This window comes from Mustela erminea, chromosome 7 (genome assembly GCF_009829155.1).
Source record: "Mustela erminea isolate mMusErm1 chromosome 7, mMusErm1.Pri, whole genome shotgun sequence".
Taxonomy (NCBI): domain Eukaryota; kingdom Metazoa; phylum Chordata; class Mammalia; order Carnivora; family Mustelidae; genus Mustela; species Mustela erminea.
The window spans coordinates 133,519,207-133,544,497 of record NC_045620.1 but is presented as its reverse complement, the minus strand read 5'-3'; the positions used below and the strand labels follow the sequence as shown (position 1 = coordinate 133,544,497).

Genomic DNA, 25,291 nt, shown 5'->3' with positions numbered 1-25,291 from the left:
GAGTACAGGACGCCACACAGGCATTTAGCACAGCCGATCATCTCAGCAGCCCCATGGGGACTGCATGTGTCCCCCCCCCGCCCCCCGGCATTGTACAGATGTGAAGACTGAGGCTTAGGAATGTCGGACTTCCTGCCCAGGGTGCCCCAGCTGATGCACGGTGCGGAGGAGAGTCCAGCATAGCCAGGCTCTTCTGCCTCTGGGGGTTGCCACTGGAGTGAATCTAGAACGTGTGCTAAAGTGTTGGTCAAGTTCCGTTAGGACCTGGAGCCTCCAGTTTGTACCGTGGTTTATTTTCCTAACCCAGCTTGTTCTCCAGCTTGCTGGAGAGCCCTGGGAGAACGTGAATCAGCATCCCATGTTGAGGGGGGGCGGTTGGGGACAGTGCAGGCTGGCGGGTGGGCAGTCGGCAGAGAGCCAGAAGGTGGTGCTTCCACCGGGCGTCCTGTGGTCGGAGCTGCGGGGCAGCTGAGGCGACGCTTCCACTCGGGGTGCATTCCCGGGCTGTAGCTCACTCGCGGGGGAGACGAGGCACTGACCACCTGCCACAGCACCGGTCCGGGATCAGAGCTGCCAGGGCAGTGAGCAAGGGCCAGACGTCCGAGGTCTCCCCGGAAAGGGGCACGAGAGTTACCCCAGTGGCTCCGGCCTGCACGCTGGCGCCCCACCCCCGGATTGGGAGACCCCGCAAGGGGGGGTGGGGTGGGGGGGCACACACTGCGCCTGCGGGCGGCCGCCAAGCGGGTGCGGCTTCCTGTTCCGCAGGCCACGGGAACTTCCCTTACCTCTGTGGGAACCTGAACGACGTCGTCGTGAGCCCCCTCCTGTACACGTGCTACCAGAACTCGCAGTCCGTCTCGCGGGCCTACGAGCAGTGCGGGGCCTCCGCCATCCAGCCCATCTCCGAGGAGATGCAGCTGCTGCTCACCGTCTACTACCTCGTGCAGCTGGGTGAGTGTCCCGCCGCGGCCTGGGAGTCGCCGGTAGAACACCCCGCGAGGGGGGACGTGCGGGAGCCTTGATCCTAGCCTGGCCCTCGGAGCCCCTGTGAAGCCCCGGGGCCGGTGGGATGGCAGCCCAGGAAACGTGGGGACGCTGCAGTCAGGTCAGCGCTGGAAGGCCTGGGCGTGGCTTGAAGTGGGTCAGAACCACTGGAGATAATCCAAAAACCCTGCGGCTGCCATTCCAGAAACACAGAGGGACCAGGACAGAGACCCGGGAGAGGAGGCCTGATCGGGGAGAGGGGGCCCTGGGGCAGGGCGGGTCGGGGCACGGTGGTTCAGCCTCACGGAGGAAGGCCTCTGAGATGATGCTCGAGTGGGGAGAAGCTGCCCTGTGAGGAGGTGGGGGAGGCAAGGGAGACGCCGGGAGGGCTGCGGGCCAGGCCTGGTGGTTACAGCCCAGTGGGGGAGGGGGTGCCCGCGGAGGGGCGGGGCCTCCGGGTGCAGCCAGGACTTTGCACTTCAGACACGGCTGAGCAGCACCTCGGAGGGGTCAGCTGCGGCCACTTCCCACTCCACAGCAGAGCCAGCCCCGGGGGCTTAGACCACAGACGTTTCTGTCTCAGGGCTCTGGAGGCTGGAAGCCCAACATCCAGGATGCCAGCCGGGTTCTGGGGAGGCCTCCCCTCCTGGCTCGCAGACAGCCCCTGTCTGTGCTCACGGGGCCTTTCCTGAGCGCACGCGTTTGGGGAGAGGGACAGAGGACTCCGCTGTGTCTGTTCATGCCGGCACCAGAGCGGCTGGACCAGGGCCTCACCCGTGACCTCACTTAACATTAATCCCTCTTTAAAGGCTTTGCCTCCAAAGACATCACGGTGAGGGTTGTGGTACCCGCAGACGAACTGGGAGGAGGAACACACAGCTCGGTCTGCGGCGGCTCTGGAATGGTTTGAGGCAATGCGTGGATATGATCTGATCTCTGCTTCCAGGAGCCGGCGGTGGCTGCTGTGTGGGCCTGGCTGGTGCAGGGGCCGTGTTGTCCCAGTTGAAGTGGGAGGTGGCTCTGACCACGGAGGGTCACGGGAGGGAGAGGCTGGGTTTATTCTGAAGGGGTAAGGGCGGTAGGCGTCTGTCTGAGGGAGGGGAGGGGGCGGGCAGCCCGGCGTCTGCCCTGAGCCCCCAGGTGGATGCTGGAGCCAGAGGGTGGGTGCAAGTCCTGCTGTCTTGGCTGTTTCGAGTTTGAGAGGCCCATGAGGCCTCCAAGGGGCTGATTCCAGGATGTGGCCGGACAGGGCTTGAGCCCCAGGGAGAAGGTACAGCTGCTGGTGCCAGATTGGGGAACATTGGGGCCCAGTGATGAGCTGTACCGAAGCTGGGAGATTGGACAAGAGTCCCGGGGAGAAAGGCCCTGGTGCATGACCCCCCGGGCACCCCAGCAGTCAGAGATCTGGAGGACGAGTGGATGGAGCAGCCAGGGAGGCACACGCTTGGGCAGAACTTGGAGAATGTTGCCTGAAATGGGGAGAAATCTGGGAAAACGGGCGTGTGTCTTGCTCTTTCTCACGACCCACATCCCATGCCCTGGTAAGCCCTGGTTTGTCCCCGACCCACCCTTGCCCAGCCTCCCCACCATGCCTTCCTCGCCAGGGCACTGCTCTTGCCCCGCTCTGCGCGTCTGTTACAGTTGTGAGTCTGCTCGTATCGGTTCCCTGCTGGAGCCTGCCACGGCTTCCTAGCACACGCTCAACCCACCTCCGTTCCAGGGGCCACGTGACCGGCCTGCCTCCTGCAGCTGCTTGCTTTGCTCCAGCCCTGCTGTGCCCTGGGGCACCCCAGTCCCCCCGTGCCTGCTGTTCCTTCCCCGAGAAACGCTCCTTCCCAGGACGTTTGCACGGCTACTGCTTTGTGGCCTCTGGGTTTTGGTTCCCATGTCATCTAGAGAGGCCTTCTCATCACTGTATCTAAGACAGCACCCCTCCCCTGGCCCCTGGGGTTCTGGCTCCTCTTTATCTTGCGTTTGGAACACCAGCACTCCCGGGAATTACACGCCTGTGTATTTGTTTACTTCAGGTGCATGTCCCCTGGGGAGGGTGTCAGGGCTGTGAGATCAGGAATGTCGACTTCATTCATGGCTGCGTGTCGGGGAGCACCTGAAGGGTAACGTTGGTGCTCACCCAACACGTGTTGAAGGAACAGTCAACAGACGCAGAGTCCAATGAAAGCATTTCAAGAGGGACTTGTCCCCTGAGTCAGGCTGAGAGCAGAGTGAGGGCTCGCGGTTAGCCATTGGGTCTGGGTGTATGGAAGCGATTGGCAGTGTCAGTGGTGAGTCCGAGGAATGTGAGGACGGAAGCCGCCTGCTGTATGGCCTGGGGACAGGAGCTGAAGAAATAGACGGGTGAGGGTAGATCACTCTCCCAAGACCTTTGCTTCGTGACAGTGATTCCAGAAGAGGGTGTGGGCTCCGGGGAAGGTTTTAGAGATGGGAGGGCTAACAGCTAACCTCATAAAATCGTGGCCCAGCCAGTGGAGGGGGTGGTGTGATCCCCATCTTTCCGGTCAGGAGCCGGTGTCCTCGGACAGCTAGCGCTTGGCCGGAGCTGGGGCTGAGTGGAGCCGGGAGAGAGTGTGACTTCTGAGCTCCGGCAGGCTGCTCTACCCTCCAGCTCACCCAACTCTAAAATTTGGACAAATACACCAGAAAATGTCTGTAGGAAAGAAAGGCTAGAAGTATTCAGTGTCACTAGGCATCAGAGAGGCACAAATGAACAAATCGAGTAATATTTACTAGTGAAATTAACACAAGCGATGGTATCCGTGGCACTAAGGGTGCAGTAAAGGCAGGGTCCTTGTCCGCCCTTAGTGTCGTGGCAGGTTGGTGCACTTGGACCCCTGAAAACAGCCCGATCACATGTATTAGTTAGCTCCAGAAGCCCAGTTCTGAGAATTTAGAAAGTAGGTTCTATCCATAAAGACATGTGTTGGGGAGGTTATTTATCGCAGTGGTTATTTGGAAGCACTAGGAAGATCAACAGTGGAGCCCCTGCTGAGTAAGTGGCAGTGCCTTGCTTGAAGGGACCCGATGTGCCCAGCGAGAGCACTGGCTGTGTAGACTGCAGACAGTGTGACCCCTGGCTCCACATGACCGTAGGGGAAAGGAGACAAGCCCTGAAGTTGGAGGCTTCAGTCCTTACAGCGGTGGCTCAGTGGGTTAAAGCCTCTGCTTTCGGCTCAGGTCATGATCCCAGGGTCCTGGGATCGAGCCCCACATCAGGCTCTCTGCTCCGCAGGGAGCCTGCTTCCTCCCCTTTCTCTCTCTGCCTGCTTCTCTGCCTACTTGTGATCTCTGTCTGTCAAATAAATAAATAAAATCTTAAAAAAATATATAAAACCTGTCGCTGAAAACCAGACTGCGAAATGGGTGGAAAGCATTGTGGCTCGGTGAGGCTGGGGAGTGGTGGCTGCTCGCGTGCCCGCCCGGTGCTCGCAGCCCAGCATCCGTAAGACGGCGGACCCCGAACGATGCCCACGGCTGTCTCTCAGGCTCGCCGGCACGTGTTGCCCCGGGGCCGCACTCCGTGCTTGTGGGCGGACGCTGAAGCCCCTCCCGCCATCCTGTCGTTGCCAGCAGCCGACCAGGTGCCCCTGATGGAGGACCTGGAGCAGATCTTCCTGCGCTCGTGGCGCGAGTCGCACCTGACGGAGATCCGGCAGTACCAGCAGGCGCCGCCGCAGCCCTGCCCGCCCGCGCCCAGCGCCGTGGCCCCGGTGACCTCGGCGCAGCTGCCCTGGCTGGCCGGCCTGGCCGCCAGCTCATGCAACGACAGCGTACACGTCATCGAGTGCACCTACTCGCTGGCCGAGGGCCTCTCGGAGATGTTCCGGCTGCTCATCGAGGGCAAGCTTGCCAAGACCAACTACGTGGTGATCGTCCGCGCCTGCCGCAGCCCCGCCATCGACTCCTGCGTCGCCGTCACCGGTGAGCCTGGTGGCTGCGGGAAAACCAGCTGCGTCCTCTCCCCTTGCCGATCAGCACGCCTTGCCTCTCGCGGCCGGGTTTGTGGCAGCCGTTGGTTCGTGACCGGGGTTAGGGCCCTCCTGGGGTGAGAGGCGCGTGCCCGGGCTGGCGTGCCGGGTTCAGAGTCATTCCTCCTCTGCGGGGAAGGCGAGCGTTCCCATCTCCCCCTAGAGAGCCTGGCCAGCTCTGGAGGCCGGATGGACGGGGTCGAAAACCTGGCTCCGTGCACCCGGTGATGTGACCGGTCGCCTCCTGACTCTGGCGGTCCGTACCTTCAGCTCGCTTGTGCAGAACAGGAACAACAAAAAAGCCACAACAGCGATCTTGTATTGTGTAGATTAATGAGTCAATTAACTCTTCAGTTACACAATACTCACGTAGTATGGGGTAGATTAATGAGTCAATTATATAGTTACTTGTTGAAGCCCAACTATGCGCAGGCACCGTTCTAAGGGCTGGGGACGCAGGCACGAAGACAACAAGGTCCCCACTTTCCTGGAGCAGACGCCAAACGCCGAGCCGGACAGCTCTGGTGGGAGGGCCCTGGGATGGGGATCCCGCTCGGGATGCAGGCTGTTAGGAGGGTCAGGAGAACCTCTCTGCAGAGGGGACGTTAGAGAGGGGCTGGTGAGAGACAGAGGAGGCAGGCGAGGTTGCCAGTGGGGACAGCTGCGCCCCCCCGCCCCCACCCCAAGACCACGTGGCAGCACTCTGTAGGGAAGCAGGAGGCCGGGGCAGAGGATGGGACGAGGCCATTGTCGGGGGTTAGGGAGAGAGAGACAGAGTGATGAGCACAGACTCTGCCACTGAGGGGCTCGCATGCAAATTCTACACTTGATCTTAGCCAAAAGGCTGAGAAGCGATCGCATGCAAATTCTAAGTGGGGGAGCCCAGTGAAAGGTGTTGTTGTTTTTCCAGGAAAATACCAGGCTCGAATTCTTTCTGAGAGCCTTCTCACCCCAGCGGAGTACCAGAAAGAAGTCAGTTATGAGCTGGTGACGGGGAAAGTGGACTCCTTGGGGGCCTTTTTCAGCACCCTCTGTCCAGGTAGGTCTGTAGGGAGACAGCTGTGAATTCCCAAGTGGGAGGGACAGGCCTCTCGGAGCCCGTTCCCCAGAGCCTGCTGAGGCCGATCTGGGTTCGGGTGGGCAGGGTGACCCCTTCGTTCTCTGTGTTAGCCTTTACGACCCTTTCCTGGGGGGTCTCTGGTTGGCTGTCTTCCCCCGCTGGCTGTGGGTTCTCCTAGGTCCTGTGCCTCTTCCCCTGTGCCCGGTGGTTCCCTGCCTCTGCCTCCGAATCACTTGAGTCCGTGTGTTCTAGGCTGGGAGTTCTCTGCCCTGCTCCCTTCTTTGCCTGTTTCCTCAACCCATGTCCTCCCAGGAACTCCTGCTGGCCTTTCCTTCTCTAGGATGGGCTCGGACCCCTTTCTCTTGGCCTTTAGCGTCTGGCTCTTCCTTCTGTCCCATCACCTGCCACCTCACAGTGTGGTTCTCTCTGATGTGTTTGCCTTCCGTACTGGGCTGCGGGCTCCTCGACTGAATGGGCTGTGTCTTCCCTAGTTCCATTACCCTAGGCCCAGGACAGTGCCTCGTACGCAGGTGAGGCATGGAGGTTTGCTGGGCTTCACTGGGATGGAAAACCCATTTTTCTGTTCTGTTTTGGGCAGAGGGTGACATTGACACTCTGCTGGACAAATTCCATCAGGAAAATCAAGGCCATATTCCGTCCTCACTCACCGCGCCCTCTGTCCCCAAATCCGCATCCTCGGATGTTGGCGGAGCTCCAGCGTGCACAAGTGAGTGATGCTGGGAGCCAGCAGCCAGGGTCTGGGCTGGTGAGACAGCACCCCGGGGTGTGGGCGGGGTGGCTAAGAGGCATCTTCTTAGCACCAAAGTTTACTAATATATAATTTTTATTTTAGTCCTTAAAACACTAGTGGTCTCGGGGCGCCTGGGTGGCTCAGTGGGTTAAAGCCTCTGCCTTCGTCTTGGGTCATGATCCCAGGGTCCTGGGATCGAGCCCCACATCGGGCTCTCTGCTCAGCGGGGAGCCTGCTTCCTCCTCTCTCTGGCTGCCTCTCTGCCTACTTGTGATCTCTGTCTGCCAAATAAATAAATAAAATCTTAAAAAAAACAAAACACTAGTAGTCTCATCCAAGCCTGAAATGGGTGCTTGTATACTTTTCCTGAGATGATACATTTCTTGGTGTAAATTTCCAGCTTATCAGTGCATCGCTGTAACATTTCATGTATCCTGAGTTCCCAAAGAGCTGTGATGGTCACCCTCCCTTCTAGACAACTCACAGTCTCTTCCGAAGTCCTGTCTCAGGGTCAGCTTCCCTGCGATGCTGTCTTTGTCCTCTTCGGGTAGAGTAGGTCACTGCCTCTGTGCTCCCTGAGCACTGTTCATCCTTTTATTATGAAATTCCAAACAGCGTGAAGTGTACACAGCTCAGAGTAGGTACTCGATAAATGTTGGTGTGACTCGCCTTTGGTCCCTCTGCACACTAGACAGGGCCCTACTGCACAATTTCCTAGCAGATGTCAAGGGTTTGGGCTCTCTGCTCTTGGGTGCATCTCACCTTTTGGGGGGCTCTGGTTCCAGGTTACAATTTGGAGCCCCACCATATCCGGCCCTTCCAGCTGGCCGTGGCCCAGAAGCTCCTCTCCCACGTGTGTTCCATTGCGGATTCCAGCACCCAAAATTTGGACTTAGGATCCTTCGAGAAGGTGGACTTTCTGATTTGTATTCCCCCTTCAGAAGTCACCTATCAGCAGACCCTGTTCCATGTCTGGCATTCAGGTACGGGGCATCTGGGGGGCAAGTTGTGGCATCTGCATGGGAGAAGCTTTGGTTCCCTTAAATTCAGATTTGGCATCTAAACATCAGTCTTTCCCTCTAAAGTAGGTGGGGCGAGGACTAATACTCCCATTTTATAGGTCATGAAACAGATGCTCCGAGATAGCAAATTGCCCCAAATTTTATAATCTATTAAAGCTTGAACCATGACTTGAGTTCCCACTCCGTCCCACTCAGGTCCACAACCAGCGTGTTGTGACGTGCTTCAACTTTCCATGTACTTTCAAGGGGGTGAGATATGAAATACACAAAGAGTCAATGTCTTAACTCAGAGGATTTATTCTAGAGTTCTGTAACCTCCAGCTCCCTGGCCTTCAGGTTGGGGGATGGTTTGCAGGGATGGCAGGGAGGTGGGACCTGACCCTTCCCTTCGGTCACACCGAGCCTGGGATCACCAGCTTCATGAAGCCAGCTTGGCTGTCCTCCTTGGCTGGCCGCTGTGCACACACCTCGCTAGGAAGTGGGCCGTCTCTTAGCCCAGGGGTCAGCTGCCCCGACCCCCATATTTCACACATCCCCGTAGGCTCGGGGCCGGCCAGAACGCCGGCCAGACAGCAGGCACTCACCAGGGGTCTGTTGAGTGAGTGAGAAACTCGGGGCAAGGGTTGTCCTTGCCATGGATTACTTGTGATGTATTTTTACACATTACAGGGGTTTTGCTGGAGCTTGGCTTGGAAAAGGAGCACATGACCAAGCAGAGGGTCGAACAGTACGTTTTGAAGCTAGATGCGGAAGCACAGACGAAATTTAAGTCCTTTCTGCAAAACTCCTTTCAGAACCCACATACGCTCTTTGTCCTCATCCACGACCACGCCCACTGGGATCTCGTGAGGTGAGCAGGGGTTTGGCCTACCCAGGCTTGGCGGGTTCCTTCCTTGAATTACTACGTGGGTGATACTCGGGACTTTGGGTATGAGCCTTGATGAGATGAATGATGCTGGGGTTTCAGCATCTGTAAGCAGATGTCATGGATGTATTCCAGAACCGTAGAACGGGAGATTATCTCAGGAGACATCCAGTAGAGCCTCTGACAGGTACCATCATGGAAACAGGCTCAGGGTCTCAGGGCTTGGGTGGGGGCAGGGGGGATTAGTGCCAAGCTGGCCTTGACCTAGGGCCTCCTTTCCTGTACCCCACTCAGTGAGAAGATGCCCCCTGGTGTGGGGAGGGGACCCTGACCGGAATAGTCCTTTCCTAATGGCGGGCCCATTGGCTTCAGCACTGAGGGCCATAGTTGGTGCCACCCTTCTGTAGGGGCCATTTGATGGACTCAGTTCAAGTGAACGTAAATCCAGATGCATTTTATTTTATTATTTTTTAAAGATTTTATTTATTTATTTGACAGAAATCACAAGTAGGCAGAGAGGTAGGCAGAGAGAAAGGAGGAAGCAGGCTCCCTGCTGAGCAGAGAGCTCGATGTGGGGCTTGATCCCAGGACCCTGGGATCATGACCTGAGCCAAAGGCAGAGGCTTTAACCCACTGAGCCGCCCAGGTGCCCTAGATACATTTTAGATGCTGTCAGGCTCTGAGTCTGGCAGGATTTCTGATTTACCAGGGCCGTCACCTCCGTAGACTGGCCTGGGGACTGTGCATTTAGACCCTGCCGCTGACTGGGTGAGGAGGGAAGGGAGATACCAGGTCAGATCGCCGAGAAAGGCTTTGATTTTGCATGGATGCAGGCATGTAGGGCTGGCCAGGACCTCAGAGATCACCTGTAGGCAGGGCATATGACTTAAGGTCCCTGCTTAGGCTGGGAGGGATTTGAATGCCCTGAATTCTAAGAAAGGCTAGCTTGTGCGTATTCACTGGGCAGGGGGTGGGTTCTCAGAGTAGCCTCCTGCCACCCAAAAGCCCGAGAGTTTTCTATTCTGCTGGGTTCCCAGGAGAGAAGGCCGAGGCCATGGCCCACAGGGAAGAGCTGAGCTGCGCTTTTCTCCTGGGCCCCTTGCCCAAAATGCCTCCCCTTCCTGGTCCCAAACCTTTAAATTTAATATAGAATGTACCGTTTTATATCCTCTGAGGATCCTTTCAGGCCGGTAGGAATTTAGGGGAAAGAATTTGAGACAAGTACACAGTCAGATGGGGCAGAAGGAGCACTTGTGGGTGAGAATTCCCGCTCTGGAGGACTGAGTGGATTGTGTGTCCCCCAAGCAATCCTCCATAAATACTGGTCCCCTGGCTAAGTTTTTAATAAGCAGTGAGTATCTGGGGAGTTCCTGGCAGGTGCTTGCAGTGCATTTTTTTTTTTTTTTTTCCTTAAATTTTTCTCATCATGGGCAGAGCCAGAAGCTTTGATCACTTGCACACTTTGGGGCGGGGCTTGTTAGAAATGTAATGTGGGCGGGGCTAGTTAGAGAAATGTAATGTGGGCGGGGCTAGTTAGAGAAATGTAATGTGGGCGGGGCTAGTTAGAAGTGTATTCAACCGCTTGATCCTTGTAAAATTACCAAGCAGGATTCATCTTCCCACTGACTGCGTCTTCTCCCCCCTTTCCTCCCCCAGTGGCACTGTTCATAATCTCTATGCCCAAAGTGACCCGGCCGTGGGATTGGTGGACAGACTGCTCAATTGCAGGGAGGTGAAGGAGGCCCCCAACATCGTGACGCTCCACGTGACGTCCTTCCCCTACGCGCTGCAGACACAACATACCCTCATCAGCCCTTACAACGAGATCCACTGGCCTGCCTCCTATAGCAACGTGAGTGCCTCTGGGCTCCCTTGCCTGGTGTCCCGATGGCCCTTGAGTCGGGAGAAATTCTGCTCGGTAAAAGTCTTGATTAACTGGTGTAGTTGGGGGTCACATGGGTCCCCAGTTTCTTGGATCTTTGATTTGACCCAGAATTAGATTTAAACCCTTCCTTGCCAAAGGACATTAGTTGGCTTCCCCATCTGAGGACATGTAATGTTTAGTCTAGAAGCCTTGGAAAGGTTCCTGCTTTTCCTATGCCCACATCCTTAAGCAGCAGGCCTTAAAATCTCCTTCCGAATGGAACCCACATCCGTAAAACCTGGTGAGGTTGTGCTTTATTCTCTGCCTTTTCTCACCAAAACAGAAGGCTCCAACTGATCGTCTGAGAATTCTGAGAATAATTGGAGAATTCTGGGTGGTTGGATTCTAGTTAATGGTTCAAGTAACAAGCAAACCTCAAATTCTAGACTTCTTTGGGGCATCCTGGAGTCATCTGAGGAACTTATAAAGATACTGATGCTTGGTGTCAGTCCGTTAGCGTTGGAGTCAGTGGTAGGGATACCGAGTGTTTCTGTGGCACTTTGGTGAGCTAGGGAAGCACTGTTCTGCGCGGCTTATCGTATGACCTCCTATCAGATGCAGGGGCTAGGATGGTTGCTCATTTATAGAAGGAGAAAATGAGGCAAAGGAGGTTTGAGCTACTTTCCTAAAGGGCCGTGCAGTCGGAGAGCGGTGAGCCTGGCTGGGATCCCGTCCTGCTGGCTGTGGCCCTCACAGAACCTTGGTGCGTGAGGGCAAGTTCATGGCTTTGCAATTTTATTAACCTCTCCAACTCTGACATTTGAGCAGCTCCGGTGTTAGTCTGGGAGGAATGTTATGTCCATGGGGGTGAAATTGATTAGATAAATGCATTTCTTTCTGCAGGTTTTAGTAGCAGGCCAAACACAGGATAACTGATTGGCCTGTTCCTAGAACTAGCTTAAGATTGTCGGAAAGAAGCCATTTCACCCAAGAACGTTGTGAGTTTAAAAAACAAGGCCAATGTTGTTCCTGGCAAAGACACCAGGTCAGACGAAGGGAAAAGTCTTGACTGACATGGATGCGGCATCTTTTAATCAGAGAGTGCTCTGTGCTCTGAGTCTGCAGAGGGAAGTCGTCTGTGGGACTGCAGACTCAGCGCAATTCATTTTTATTTTTTAAAAAAGATTTTTTATTTATTAGAGAGAGCATGCATGTGCGTGTACATGCCACGAGCTGGGGAGGGGCCGAGGGAGAGGGAGAGAGAGTCTTAAGGGCTCCAAGATGACCGTGGAGCCCGATGCGGGACTTGATCTCATAACCCTGAGACCGTGACTGAGCCAAGGTCCAGAGTCGGACGTTTCACTGGCTGAACCATCAAGGCAGCCCCCGTCAGCACAATGTAGATCAAGATGCCTGTGCCAGCCATCTGGGTGGCCAGCGTGTGACTCTCTCAGTCCCCCCCCAATGCCGTGTTCGTGTGACTGATGCTCTTCTCTGTTTCAGGGGGTCGACTTGTATCCTGAGAATAAGAAGTACTTCGGGCTGTCAGAGTTCATTGAGTCCACACTCTCGGGACACAGCCTCCCTTTGCTCAGATATGACAGCTCCTTCGAGGCCATGGTCACGGCATTAGGAAAAAGGTACACGTCTCGGCTGGGAGTTACCAAAAACACTCAGGAGTCGCGCGTGTGCTGAAGAGTGTGCAGCCCAAGAATTCCAGAAGGGGCCACCGCCCTCCTTTCCTGGGTGACGCCGTCCCTCTGCTAAAGGGACCTGGTTTATTTCTTGCCCTGCCTGTGGGGCTACTGATACCTGTCGTGCTGTTGTTCTAGAATATTTTAGAGATGAGAATGGGCAGCAGCATGTTGGAATGTGGAGGGCTGTGTTTGCGATGCAGGGAACTGAAGAAAGTGGGAAGAGGTAAGACACGAAGGATTTGAAGGCCATGAGAGTGACAGTCCTAGTTGGCTTCGTTTTTCGTGTCCCGTGTGTATCACCTGTCGAGAGTGTATTTTATGCTGTTTGCTGTTCTAAGGGCCTCACCGTCTCTCCTAGCCAGTTGCTGCTATTATCTCCATTTTGCAAGTAAACTGAGGCTCTGAGAGACCCCAGTGACTTCCCTGGGCCGCACATCTGGCCACTGATAGAACCGGCTGTGAAGCCACAGTCAGCCCGACTCTACAGCTTGCGCTCCGACCCGGGCCGCGGCGGACCACAGAGGCAGATGTCAATGCTGCCATTTCTCAGATGAGGAAACCGAGGCCTGGGAGGTTAAGCGATGGCCATAAAGCCAGGCCAGGGTTTACAGACTGGCTACTGCAAAGCAGAATGAGCGGCTCTGCCCCGGACTGTCCGTGTCGAGCCGGGTCTGCCACCTTCCCTCATGGAGCCCCACTCTTGTGCCAACAAAGGGATTACGTTACACGCGGGCTCCTCACACTGTGCTCCAAGCTGTACTGCTTGGGCAGGATGCAGATAGCTCTTAGGCCTAAAGGGGTGCTTTGGTCAAGAAACCTGACATTCAAGGTTTTCCTTTCCACAAGAGTTCTCCGAGCCTTCCCTTGCCACGCGTGCTCTCAGTCCCGTGGAGGCTAGAATGTGCGGCATCTCCGGTGTGTGTCATGGAATCCGTGTTCCCCAGAATGTCCTTGGAGAAACTAAGTCCCTTTGGGTGTGGGATGCTGAGGGATGTCATCTGCTCTCCCCCCCACACGTGGGCAGCTGAGGGCTCGAACACCTGTTGAAGGAAGGAGTCCTGCCTCTCTCTCCTCACACGGCTCCTTCCGTCGGGTGCTCAGTGAACTGTCACTTCGGGTCCAGTGCTCTGTGTTTATTGCCGAAAATATCCTCACAGTGGAATAGGTCCTGTTACCCCTGTGTGGCAGAGGAGGGAACGGACTTAAGTTGGGTCACCTGCCCTAGGTCACATGGGTTTGTAGTGAGGCTAGACCTGATCCTTATCACTTGACTCCAAAATAGTAGAACCTAAGCCATATGGGGCGAGGGCTCATGGCTAGAAGGCCAGACTGACCGCGGACCATATGTTCTGGCTTAAACATGAGTTTTAACCGTTGGCAAATCACAGAACCTCTCTGAACTTCCGTAAGGTCATCTGCGAACAACTCTACTTTTCTAGTGGCTTCTTTTGTTTTTTTTTTTTTTAAAGATTTTATTTATTTATTTGACAGAGAGAGAAATCACAAGTAGGCGGAGAGTCAGGCAGAGAGAGAGAGAGAAGCAGACTCCCACTGAGCAAAGAGCCCGATGCGGGGCTCGATCCCAGGACACTGAGATCATGACCTGAGCCGAAGGCAGCGGCTTAATCCACTGAGCCACCCAGGCGCCCCCTCTAGTGGCTTCTTATGAGAGTTGGATGAAGCAGGAACATGGGCCGACTCAGGAACAGCTGTGTGCTGAGAGCTGCAGCTCCAGAGTCACACTTCCAGGGTTCGAGGCCTGGGTCTGCCACTTACTAGCCCTGAGACTTTAGGGATGCCTCTCCGTCCTCTGTGGGGAGAAGAATGCCTACCAGATGGGGATGTTCTGAGGACTAAATGAATTAATACATACAGAGCATTAGAGCATGACTGGGGCACATTACATGCTCTTGGTAGCTGCAGCCAACACTGTCATGGCTTTGTCCCCACCGTCACCACTGTTACCATCATGGTCACCACCATCACCACCATTGTCAATATTACCATCAACACCGCTGTTACTGTCACATCCCATGATCACGATCACTACCACTGTGACAACCACTGTCATCATCATCACCGTCACTGCTGTCACCATTGTTATTACTGAGAACATCATCCTCACTGTCACCACCATCAGTACTAGTGTCACTGTCACTGTCCCATCATCACTGTCACTGCTGTCACCACCATTATTACCAAGAACATCACCATCACTGTCACCATCACCACTGTCACCGTCACCATCCCATCATCATGTCACTGCTGTTACCACCATTTCCAAGATCATCAGCATCACTGCCACCACCATCAGCACCAGTGTCACCGTCACTGTCCCATCATCACCGTCACTGCTGTCACCACCATTATTAATGACATCATCACCATCATTGTCACCATCATCCGCACCCCTATCACCATCACTGTTCCATCATCACTGTCACTGCTGTCACCACCATTATTACTGAGAACATCACCATCACTGTCCCCACCGTCAGCACCAGTGTCACCATCACTGGACCATCATTACCATCATGATGCACCTCACCACTGTGGTCATTGCTGCCATTACCATCAGCACCGTTACTGTGACCACGACCGTCACTGTCATCCTCACCACCATCCTCTTCCTCTCTCTCCTCTCTCCCCCTCTGCTGAACCGGAAGTGTTTCACAGAGATTAAATTTCACTACATCAGAAGAGAATAGAAAACTCTGGAATGTTGAGTTATGGAGAATCATAGGACTGCCTAGGAATCATTTAACCCAACCACCCCACCCCATCTTATAATTGTGGGAATTGAGACCCAGACAGGGGAAGTGATTTTCTCAGGGTCTCACATCCTGTTTGGGGCACCCTGGATTATAGCCAGGTTTGGTGTTCTTTCCACCATGCCCTGCTGCCGTTTCTAGGAATCCACTGTCTGGGTATCTCTTTGAAACAGGCAACTTGGACAGAAGGCACTGAAGGTAAGAACACATTGGTTACTTGCCTCTTGCCACCATGTGCACGGCCAGCCTGTTGATATGGCCCTGTGCTGCACACAGACCCCAGCCTGTGGCTGGGAAGTCCGCTTGGCAAGACACAGACTCATTGGTCCTTAAGAGATTTAGACATTTAACGACTCCTGTTTTCATTCCAGTATGTTTTCTGTGGTGCTTCCTTCCTATGAGGCCAACCACAAAGGCTTAGGGGCAGGCATGTCCTACACGTACCTACTGTTTGGAGCTGGGCTAGTTCCTGCCTCCCACATGGTAGTTCTTTTTTTCTTTTTTTTTTTTTTTTTTAAACAATAGCTTTCATGAGGACTGACTGGCCTACAGTAAACTGCAGATATTTGAAATGTTTGATTTGGTGAGTTTTGACATATGTAAACCCTGGCAAACCCTTCACGACAATTAAGCTAACAAACACGAGATTCCTTCTCCCCATTGCTAATTATTCCTTCCTTTCCCTTTCTCACTGTAGACTATGCATTTTCTAGTGTTTTATATGAATGAAATTACACAGTATTTTTCAAAACTTCATTCGTTTCTCCAGTTTACTGATAATGTTGCACATCTTTTCATGTGTTTGTCACCTGTATGTCATTTTTGGTAAAGTGTCTCCTGATGAATTGACTCTTTTATCATTATGAAAGGACCCAAAGGATATAATTCTTTGTTCCAAAATCTACTTTTGCTGATATTATATAGCTGCTCCAGCTTTCCTTTGGTTAATGTCAGCATAGTTTATAGTTTTCCATGTTTTCACTTTTAACCAACTTGTGTCTTTATATTTAAGGTTTTCATGTAGATAGCTTATCGTTGGGTCTTACTTGTTTATTGCATCTGGCAGTCTGTGACTTTTAGTTGAGGTGTTTAGACCATTTTTAGTTGAGTTGTTTAGACCATTTACATTTAATTATTGATGCAGTTGTACTTAAAGCTACCATCTTACCACTTTGCTCTTTGTTTTATCTGTGTTATGGACTCCCTTTTTCTGTCTCGCTTTGGATGAACTGAGCATTTATGGTTTCATTCCCTCCTCCACTTGCTTATTAGCTGTAATTCTGATGTCCTTTTAGGTTTTGCATTAGACTTTACAGTGTATATTTTTAAGCTACTTTCTCCTTTCAGGTAATATTATACCACTTCATTGATAAGATCCTTACAGCAGTGTATCTATATCTCACCTGCTATGCTTTGTACATCTGTGTTCAGACATTTTACTAATATATGTTATAAACTTCACAATAAATTACTTTTGCCTTAGATAGCCAATTATCTTTTAGAGATATTTAAATAATAACTTTTTAAAAACATTTTTTGTATTTATGCACGTAGTTACTATTTGCAGTGCTTTTCATTTCTTTGTGTGGATTTATCTGGTTCTGTTATCCTTTCTCAAGGACTTTTTAATCAACATTTGTAAGGAAGGTCTGCTGGTGATGCAGTCTTTATGCTTTTGTGTGTCTTTATTTTTACTAATTTTTAAAAGATATTTCCCTAGGTATAAAATTTAGGTAGTTTTCTTTTTCAATGCATTGAAGATGTTGCCCTACTATCTTCCGACTTGCATTGTTTCAAACAAAATCTGTTGCCATCACCTTTGTTTCTCTCTATAATGTGCCCTCCCCTCCCAGGTCCTTCCATCCAGTGACCAAGCCACTTTAAAATTTTTAAAAATTTGTTACTGGTTTTAAGTAATTTAAGATATGCTTTGTTAATAATTTTCTTCATGTTTCTTATACTTAAGTTAATTGAATTTTCATTATGTTTGAGAAAAAAATCAGTTATTATTTCTTCAAATATATTTTTTTACATTCTCCTTCTGTCTTTTAGAGTAATCCAATAACATACATTAAGCTGCTTGAATTTGTTCCGTAACTGTCTGGTGCTGTAGTCATTGTTTATTGTTTCCCCTTGTTTCATCTTAGATAGTTTCTATTACTGTGTTTTTACATTTGTTAATCTTTTTTCCTGCTGCCAGTCACATCTCAATTGTTTCTTTATGTATATGTGTGTGTGTGTGTGTGTTTGTGTGTGTGTGTGTATTTTTTTTTTTTAATAAAGGCAAAGGAGTCTTGTATAACAAGAAGGAACTTTTCTCCTAAGAGAGAAGGTGTCCTCTAAGAAAAGAAGAAAAAAATTTTAGGTAGCACATGCATGAATGTACATAGACGTTGATGGATGGATGTTAAACAGTTACTTGTGTTTGTTTATTAATCAGAACTCTTCTTTGCAAGTGACAGAAACTCAACTTGAACTACCTTAAGAAAAGGAGAGCCATGTATTGAGTCATGAAATAAAAGGAGAGGTTGAATAAATGAACCACTGAATGTCAGAGATGCAGCTGGTTTCAGAAGGAACTTACATTAGGTATTAAACACTGTAGAGACTGTGTTGTCTTGTTTTTGGTATCTCTCTTTGTGTTGTCTGTATTGTATCTCAGTGCACAGTGGCTTCTTCCATGAAAACATCACCTCTCATTGCTGCTGAATTACACAGTCTTCAGCTTCGAGGGTGGCTGATTTTTTTAAACAGTTTGAAAAATTCCGAGAAAAGACTGATGACCTATCCTGGGTCAGGTACCCATCCCTGAATGCATTATCACTGGCTGGGCAGGGCAAGTCCAAATACCAAGATGGCAGCTCCCATGAGAATTCAGGGTCCAGCTTCATCTTCTTTATGAGGGTTTTTAGTTTTGATCTCTAGAATTGGAGTCTTTTTTTTTTTCTTTTACATCTCTAACATTCTCAATCTTTTGTTTTTTAAATGGATAGAATTTAATTACAATAATTGATTTAATGTTCTTATCTACTAATTCTATCATGTGTGTCATTTCTGAGTCAGTTTCTATTGATTGATTTTTCTGCCTCCTTATTGTGGGTTGTATTATCATCTTTAAATATCTGGTAATTTTTGAGAGGATTCCAGACATTGTAAATCTCACCTTGTTGGGGCTGGATATATTTGTATTCCTATAAATGTTCTTCAGCTATGTTCAGGGATGTAGTTAAGTTACTTGGAGATGGTTTAATCCTTTTAGGTCTGACTTTAAGCTTTGAGCTTTGTTAGACAGGACCAGTTTAGTCAGGGCTGTCCCTACTAAGGCAAAACCCTCTAAGTAGTCTATAATGTTCCATGAATTCTGAGGTCTTCCACGCTGTTAGTGGGAACAGGAATTATTCTAAACCCTGTGTGAACTTGAGGCATTGTTCCCTTTAATTCTCTTGGATGGTTTCTTTCTTGGCCTTGAGTAATTTCCTCATCTAATACACTGATCACTCCTCAGCTGATGACTTGGGGGACCCTCTGTAGTTCTCCTGAGTTCTCTATTTGTGCGGCTTACTCCTTTCTGGTTCTTCCCCTGTGAACTCTTGATACCTTGATTTCCCTGGACTCCAATGCTGTTCTTCAAGTCAGGGAGAACAATGATGCTTTGCCATTCCAGAAACTTCTTCCAAGAAGAAGCTGGGAGCTCACCCAATTTGGTTCCCATTTCTGAGGATCACTGTCTTTCACTTCCTGGTGCCCAATGTCTTGAAAACACTCTGTTTCATATATTTGTCCAGTTTTTTGGTCATTTCAGATGGATAAATATGGTTCCTGTTCTGACTCTGCTTGTCCTTTGAACAGAGTTGAATGCAGGTGCTTCCCACCACATCAGAGTTGGGGAAAAAGAATGCTTCCTCCCAAATGACTCCTGCCCTTCGTCATCCCCCTTCATCCTACCTTGCTCAGGGTGACATGGGGCCACCACAGCTGGGACAGTGCTGTAGGACAGGGGAGACCACAGCAGGTGCGTTTTCCACCCTGCTCTCTGCTTTGCTTCTTAAGCACTGTTTGGCCAGTGTACCAGGAGTAGGGCAAGGCAGTCCTTGGAGGGCTGACTCCCCTCTGTTCCAGAGTCTGCAGATCAGTCGTGCCTTCCCGAGAGAGCAGGCACGTGGTAGTGTTCAGTTTGCCAAGCTAGCTCTCCAATGTATAGAACTCCCGGCGTAGTTGAAATGCTAAGGACTAAGAATGAAGACAAGGAGAATAGTAGATGAGGGAAGACCTCCGAAACTCTGCGGAAGGTGACTGATTGCCCTGGTAGAGCTCTCAGGGTGGCATGGCCATGCTAAGGGTCCGATCTTTGTAGATCCAGATACTTCTCTATATTTGCTCCAAAAAGCCACTGTGTCAGGAGATGCTTTCCAGTGAAATAAACCCACAAGAACATCATTGATTGGTAAAGCAGATGTCGACTTGTTCCTACTGAGAAACACGGTGGCCTACAGGGGTGGGGTTTTCTGCTGGGGCTCTGGGTCTGTTTCTGATGTGCGGGTCACGAGACCGTTAACAGGGCATGTGGTCATGGTGGGGTTGCCACTTTTGTGTGTAAACACAGATGGTAACAGTTTCTGAAGCCCAAACTGGGATTGGTTTGACTGAATGTGTTCTGATTTGTAATTCATGTCAAATCACATTTAGGTACCTTTTTGGTTACTCATTGGCCTTGAAATGAAGGCCGGAGTTGTGCCTTCAGGATGGCCGCCCTCAGTCTGGGGAAGGTGACAGCCGCGCTTACGTGCTGAGCCTGGTGGTTCTATTTTCAGGGGGAATGAGGGCAGATTGCAAATTAAGCTGATGAGAGACGGAACAATCATTAGTTTCCTTCATGCCTCTTTGCTCATTGCACAGTATTTATTGAGCCGCTCCTGTGCACCAGGGCTGGAAAGTGCCGAGAAATAGCGGACCCGTGCCCTTGTTTCCTAGCTGGAAATGCCCGAGCAATTTTCGATTCGACCTCTAAGGAAGCCTTCCCTTTCAGGTTGGAATCGACCAGCTTTGGAAGGAAACACAAGCTGCGTGCAACCTGGGAGCCGCCATGCCTGCATTGGTGGCTGTGCTGGGTTCCCTGCTGGCTGGGCACCAGCCCCACTACTCCTCCCGGAGCGCTCCGGGCGTCCCCGAGGTGGCCGGCAGCCCGGTCACGGCCCCGTCTCTCCGTTTGTTGCAGGTTCCCCCGCCTGCACAGCGCCGGTGATCAGGACCTTTGTTCTCTGTGCAGCACTACGCGGCCGCGATGATGGCCGTGAGCGGCCTCTCGCAGATGAAGGACTACACGTCAGTGGAGACGCTGGAGATCACCCAGAACCTCATCAACGCCCCCAAACAGTGCCCCTGCGGCCACGGGCTCATGGTCCTGCTGCGGGTGCCCTGCTTGCCGCTGGCGGCCGTGGCCTACGAGCGACTGGCCCATGTGCGGGCGCGCCTGGCCCTAGAGGAGCACTTCGAGATCATCCTGGGCAGCCCCAGCTCTGGCATCACCGTCGGAAGCACTTCGTGAAAGCAGCTCAAGGTGGGCGCCTGGGGGAGGGGCGGGAGGGGTGACGAATGGCAGCAGACACCTCAGCGAGCCTGTCTGTCATGCCCCCTCCATGGTGGGCCACCCCTCTGGCTGCCTCTCTTGTCCTGTCCCTGCCTACTGGACCGAATTACTTATAAATGTTGCCCCCCAATGCTTTGTCTTGCTTTTTTTTTTTTTTTTTTTTAAAGATTTTACTTATTTGAGAAAAAGGGGAGAAAGAGTCAGTGAGCCAGAGTTGGGGGAGGGACAGAGGAGAAGCAGACCCCCCGCTGAGTGGGGAACCTGACACAGGACTTGATCCCAGGACCCTGAGATCATGACCTGAGCCGAAGGCAGAGCCTTAACGGACTGAACCAGCCAGGTGCCCCCGTCTTGCTCTTTCAGACTTCCGGGCTGCCGGGTGCCTTTTCTTCCTACGAGCGCTTTTCTCTTCCTCCTTGGTTTAGCGAACGGTTTAGCCTGTAAACTCAGCTGCTGCCTTTTCCTCTCTCGGGAAGCTGCCCCTCCCTGCCCCTTGGTTCTCCTCTGCATGGAGGCAGGGGCTGGCGTGGTGCTGCCTGTCCTCTGGCTCTTTCCCCAGGCGGTGGAGGGCAGGGACCACCCCCACAGCTCAGCGCCCCCAGACTAGCGCAGTGCCCGGCCCCGAGCTCCTCACTGAGCCCGCAGAGAGGGAGGGAAAATGCGGGAGAGTTACACAGATTCCCGAGGGAAGAGTTGAGCAGCAGCTGCGAGGGAGAGGCCCGGTTAAGGAAGCTCTGTGCAAGCGGTAGACACAACTGCGAACGCACACTTGGTCCCAGGGACGCGGCCGCAGATGGCCCGTCACGGCCGACACGGGCCATGCCGTGCGGCGGGGAGTACGGCCGGGAAGCCGACGACACGCTTTCTTGTCCTGCGAAGAACCGTCCTTTTCACGAAACGCTTCCGGTCAGGAGGACGCCGTAGAGCGGTCAGAGCTGGGCCAGTCCGGACGGGAGGAGGCTCGCCCGCCTCACTGCTTTCCCTTCCCGCAGATGTGGCAGAAGATCGAGGCCGCGGAGTGGCGGCCTCAGACTTACCTGGAGCTGGAGGGCCTGCCGTGCATCCTCATCTTCAGCGGGACGGACCCGCACGGGGAGTCCTTACCGAGGTGAGCTGAGGGGCTGTGGCTGCCCGTGCCTGCGGCTCTGGGGGGCCGTCAGGCCGGCCTGCCGGTGCCCGACGGCAGGTGGAGTCTTCACGTTCACGGTCACCACGGAGTTGTGTGTTTATCTGACAGTTTTCTGCCTGTGGTGGTGGAACGTATCTGAGGTCTGGGCACCATTCCCTCATTCGCAGACAGGCCCTTTTTGGGCTCCCTGGGCGGGGGGAGGGGTGGCTGTTGCTGGGCCCATGGGTGGAGGCCTTCCAGTTGGGGTAGGGTCGATGCCTCTCTCGGTTTCTCCCCACGAGGATCACCGTGTGCATTGGGGAAGGCTCTTCTGTTTAGGAAAGAATCTGATCATTTTGGGGGTCAAAGCTTCATTTCTCCCAGCGTCTCACTGCTGGGATAGTGGGGCCCTCCCGGTGGAAGAGGCGTTCTGGGAAATGGGGAGGTGGCGGATGCCCCTCAGGAGGGGCTGGTTTCCACACACAGAGCTGACTGTCTCAAAGGCTGTCTTCCGTTGGAGACCACAGCCACACGGGTCAGCTGTGAACCCATTCAGTGTCTCCCGGGGTCTCTGGGCCGTCACACAGACAAGTAGACACTCAGGACAGAAGGTCACTGAGTCTCCAGTAAGGCAGTTGCTTGAATGAATGGCAACAGTTTGGCTCCTAAAGGTTTACTTAATACCGTGGCGAGGGGAGGCAGCCACACACTCTTCCCTGTAGAACAAAACAGTACGAGGGGACACTTCCTGAGCTCCTGTCTCGTGCTGGCACTGTATCAGATTCTTCTCATTGTGCTGTAGTTCATTTTACCCTCACTACTCTAGCCCTGGGGGGAGGTCATATTTCACTGTCCCCTTTGAGCAGTGAGGGAATGGGACTTAGAGATTAAGTGTGGGTGGAAAACCACGGACTCTAGGCTGCCCACCTCCAAAGCTGGGGTTCCTTCCCCTGGGCCGCCCCACACATACACGAGGGTTACTGCACGCCGCATCCTTGCAGGCCAGTAAAGGGGGCTCTAAAACATTTAACCTTGGTTGTTGCATTTCACACGGATTATTTCTCCCATCCCTCAACTCCCTAAGAATTAAGACAATGCCTTAAGCCATCTTAAATTTGAGCAAGCACTTACTGAGCACCTTCTCTGTATCAGGCCCAGTGTCGACTTTCCATAGAGAATTTAGTCTTTGCAAGGATAGCATCACTGTCCCGTTCTGTAGATGAACAAACGAAAGGCCATTTGCCTGAGGTTGTAGAGCGTGACTGGAACCACATTTCCTCTCTCCAGGCGTGTTGGGGTTTCTACCCCACAGCCCGAGCCCACGTTGGCCTGACTTCTGTGCCCACTCCTCTGCCTCTCTCATTGCTTGTTGGGGTCTGTCTTCCCAGACAGACTCCTTTCTCATATGGCGGTGACTTGATTGTCAATCTGTCCCTAGCATCTAGCACCGTCCTGGCACATTTTAAATACTGATTGACTCATTAAATGTCCACCGACTGCATACAGTCCTCAAACAGTGCACTTAGATGGCTGTTAATTAATTCTCATCTTTGAGATGAGAATCTGAGCCTGTGGGAAGCTCCCCTGCTTGAGAAACATTCTGGCCCTAGAAAGTAGCAGAGCTGGGGTTCAGTCCTGCTTTTCTTCTGGCCTGCAGATGCTCTTTCGATGACAGGATGGGGCTGAATCCATGGCAGGTGCCCCCAAGACAGTTACTTTTCAACTGACCTGGTTGCCAAAGGCTCACCATCTGGTGATCTGTGTTTCCGTTTGCACAAGTCCGAGGCCCTAACGAGCGGCAGGGGCTGGTCCTGATCCCCGTTCCCACCAGCACTGGGAGAGGGGCCTCACTGTACAAGACACTCAAAAGATACTCTCTGTTTCCTCCAGGTCTCTGAGGTACTGCGACCTGCGTCTGATCAACTCCTCATGCCTGGTGAGGACGGCGCTAGAGCAGGAGCTGGGCCTGGCTGCGTACTTTGTGAACAATGAGCTTCCCTTGGAGAAGGGGGCCCGGCACGAGCCCTTAGAGAGCGACGCAGAAAAGCTGAGCAGCACGGACAACGAGGATGAGGAGCCCGTGACGGAGGGTGAGGGGTGGCGGGTCTGCCTCGCCTTCACATCTTGGGGGGAGCCTGCCCTTGTGCGGCCCTGGGGCACGTCTCATGGGCAGGAGCTTTGATGAGCGCGGTCTGGAGAGGTCTTTGCAGGAGATGGCAGGTCCCTTGTTGCATTCAGATTTTGCTTCCTGCCCCTCTTTCTGGAGGTACAAGAAAATGGAAATCCCAACTGTGTTCTCCCGAGCTCCAGAATTCTTAGAGACTAGGAAGGAAATCGCGATTTCTCAGGACTCTGTGACTTGGCGGTGGCATTCCTGCCCCAGATGAGCTTTCCTCTGTGTGAGTCAGCGGGATGGGTCAATTATGGGGATTGATGATAAAAGGCCGGTTTCATTCAAAGACATGAAAATCCAACACTCTATTTTAATAGGGCCCGTGCATCGGAGCAGGGCTTGGATTCAGACTTGTCAATAGCACAGCAAGAGAAAAGACACAGCTGTTTATACAAACATGGGAAGCATTTGTGGGGTGTGATGCGGGGTCTTCCCGCTGACTGTGTGACTTGGAACACCTCCTGCTTCCTTTATTGGCTTCAGATTGCTCATCTGTAAGACAGGCTAGAAGACCCCCTGGACAGACTCTGCTGGGGCTGTAACGACCTTGCACAAACATGATTGTGACCCTGACATTAAGATGCCTCAGTCTCCCTGTTGTCCATGGGATGAATGCGCATTCCTGGCATTTTACAGCCTGCCTCTCTAGTCTCTCTGTTCATGCTTCTCACACTGTCCCCTGTGCTGTGGGTCTCACTCAGCTCATCGGGGTTCCCTGGCTGTTCCCTGCTCTTGTTACTCTGGGCCACACAGAGGCTCTCCTGTGACTTTGAGCTCACTCTCCTCTGTGCTTTACCTGGAAACCCCTGCCAGCCCTTCAGGGCTCAGGTCGGGTCACTCCTTCCAAGAAGTCACCTGCTCCTGTTTTCCCGGTCCGGGCGGGAGCCTGGCTCCGGGGTGTCTCTGTGCTCCTTACATCCGTACCTGTGGGTCCTGAGAAGGAGTCTGCGTCAGCCGGGAGCGCCTGAGTGGCCTACGTTCCCCACTTCTGTCTCCTCGGGGCTCTGTCAGAGGCGGGTGCCTGCAAGATGGTAGCTGGGTCGGCAGATGGATGGACGGATGCATGAACAGATGGTTGGACCCATGGATGGATGGATGGATTCATGAATGGATGGTTGGATGCACGGGTGGATGCTAGGTGTGAACACACTCTGCAAACTCAACTGCTGGGCGAACACATGAGATGATGATCACGAGTCACGTTCAGCACGTGTGTCTTGAAACAGGCTCCACGTCGGAGAAGAGGAGCCCCGTGAAGAGGGAGAGGTCCCGCTCCCACGATTCCGCGTCTTCGTCTCTGTCCTCTAAAGCGTCCAGTAAGTCTCCAGGTGGGACACAGTGCACTTCTGCATGTTTCTTTTGGATATTAGAGAATGAGAAGAGATCTTTATTTTCCCCTAGAACTGGGAAGAGAAGGGGATCTTTG

General features: G+C 52.6%; 1 protein-coding gene across 1 annotated transcript in view; it reads left to right on the top strand.

The window, feature by feature from the left end:
- Nucleotides 1-25,291, top strand: part of GREB1 (growth regulating estrogen receptor binding 1) — a 133,431-nt gene that overhangs the window by 84,935 nt on the left and 23,205 nt on the right. The window contains 14 exon segments of the mRNA XM_032353287.1: nt 766-951; nt 4,570-4,920; nt 5,878-6,006; nt 6,626-6,754; nt 7,564-7,761; nt 8,470-8,650; nt 10,322-10,517; nt 12,033-12,169; nt 20,213-20,234; nt 20,236-20,256; nt 20,258-20,554; nt 21,577-21,692; nt 23,583-23,782; nt 25,092-25,181. Coding sequence (XP_032209178.1) covers nt 766-951; nt 4,570-4,920; nt 5,878-6,006; nt 6,626-6,754; nt 7,564-7,761; nt 8,470-8,650; nt 10,322-10,517; nt 12,033-12,169; nt 20,213-20,234; nt 20,236-20,256; nt 20,258-20,554; nt 21,577-21,692; nt 23,583-23,782; nt 25,092-25,181 — 2,253 coding nt within the window.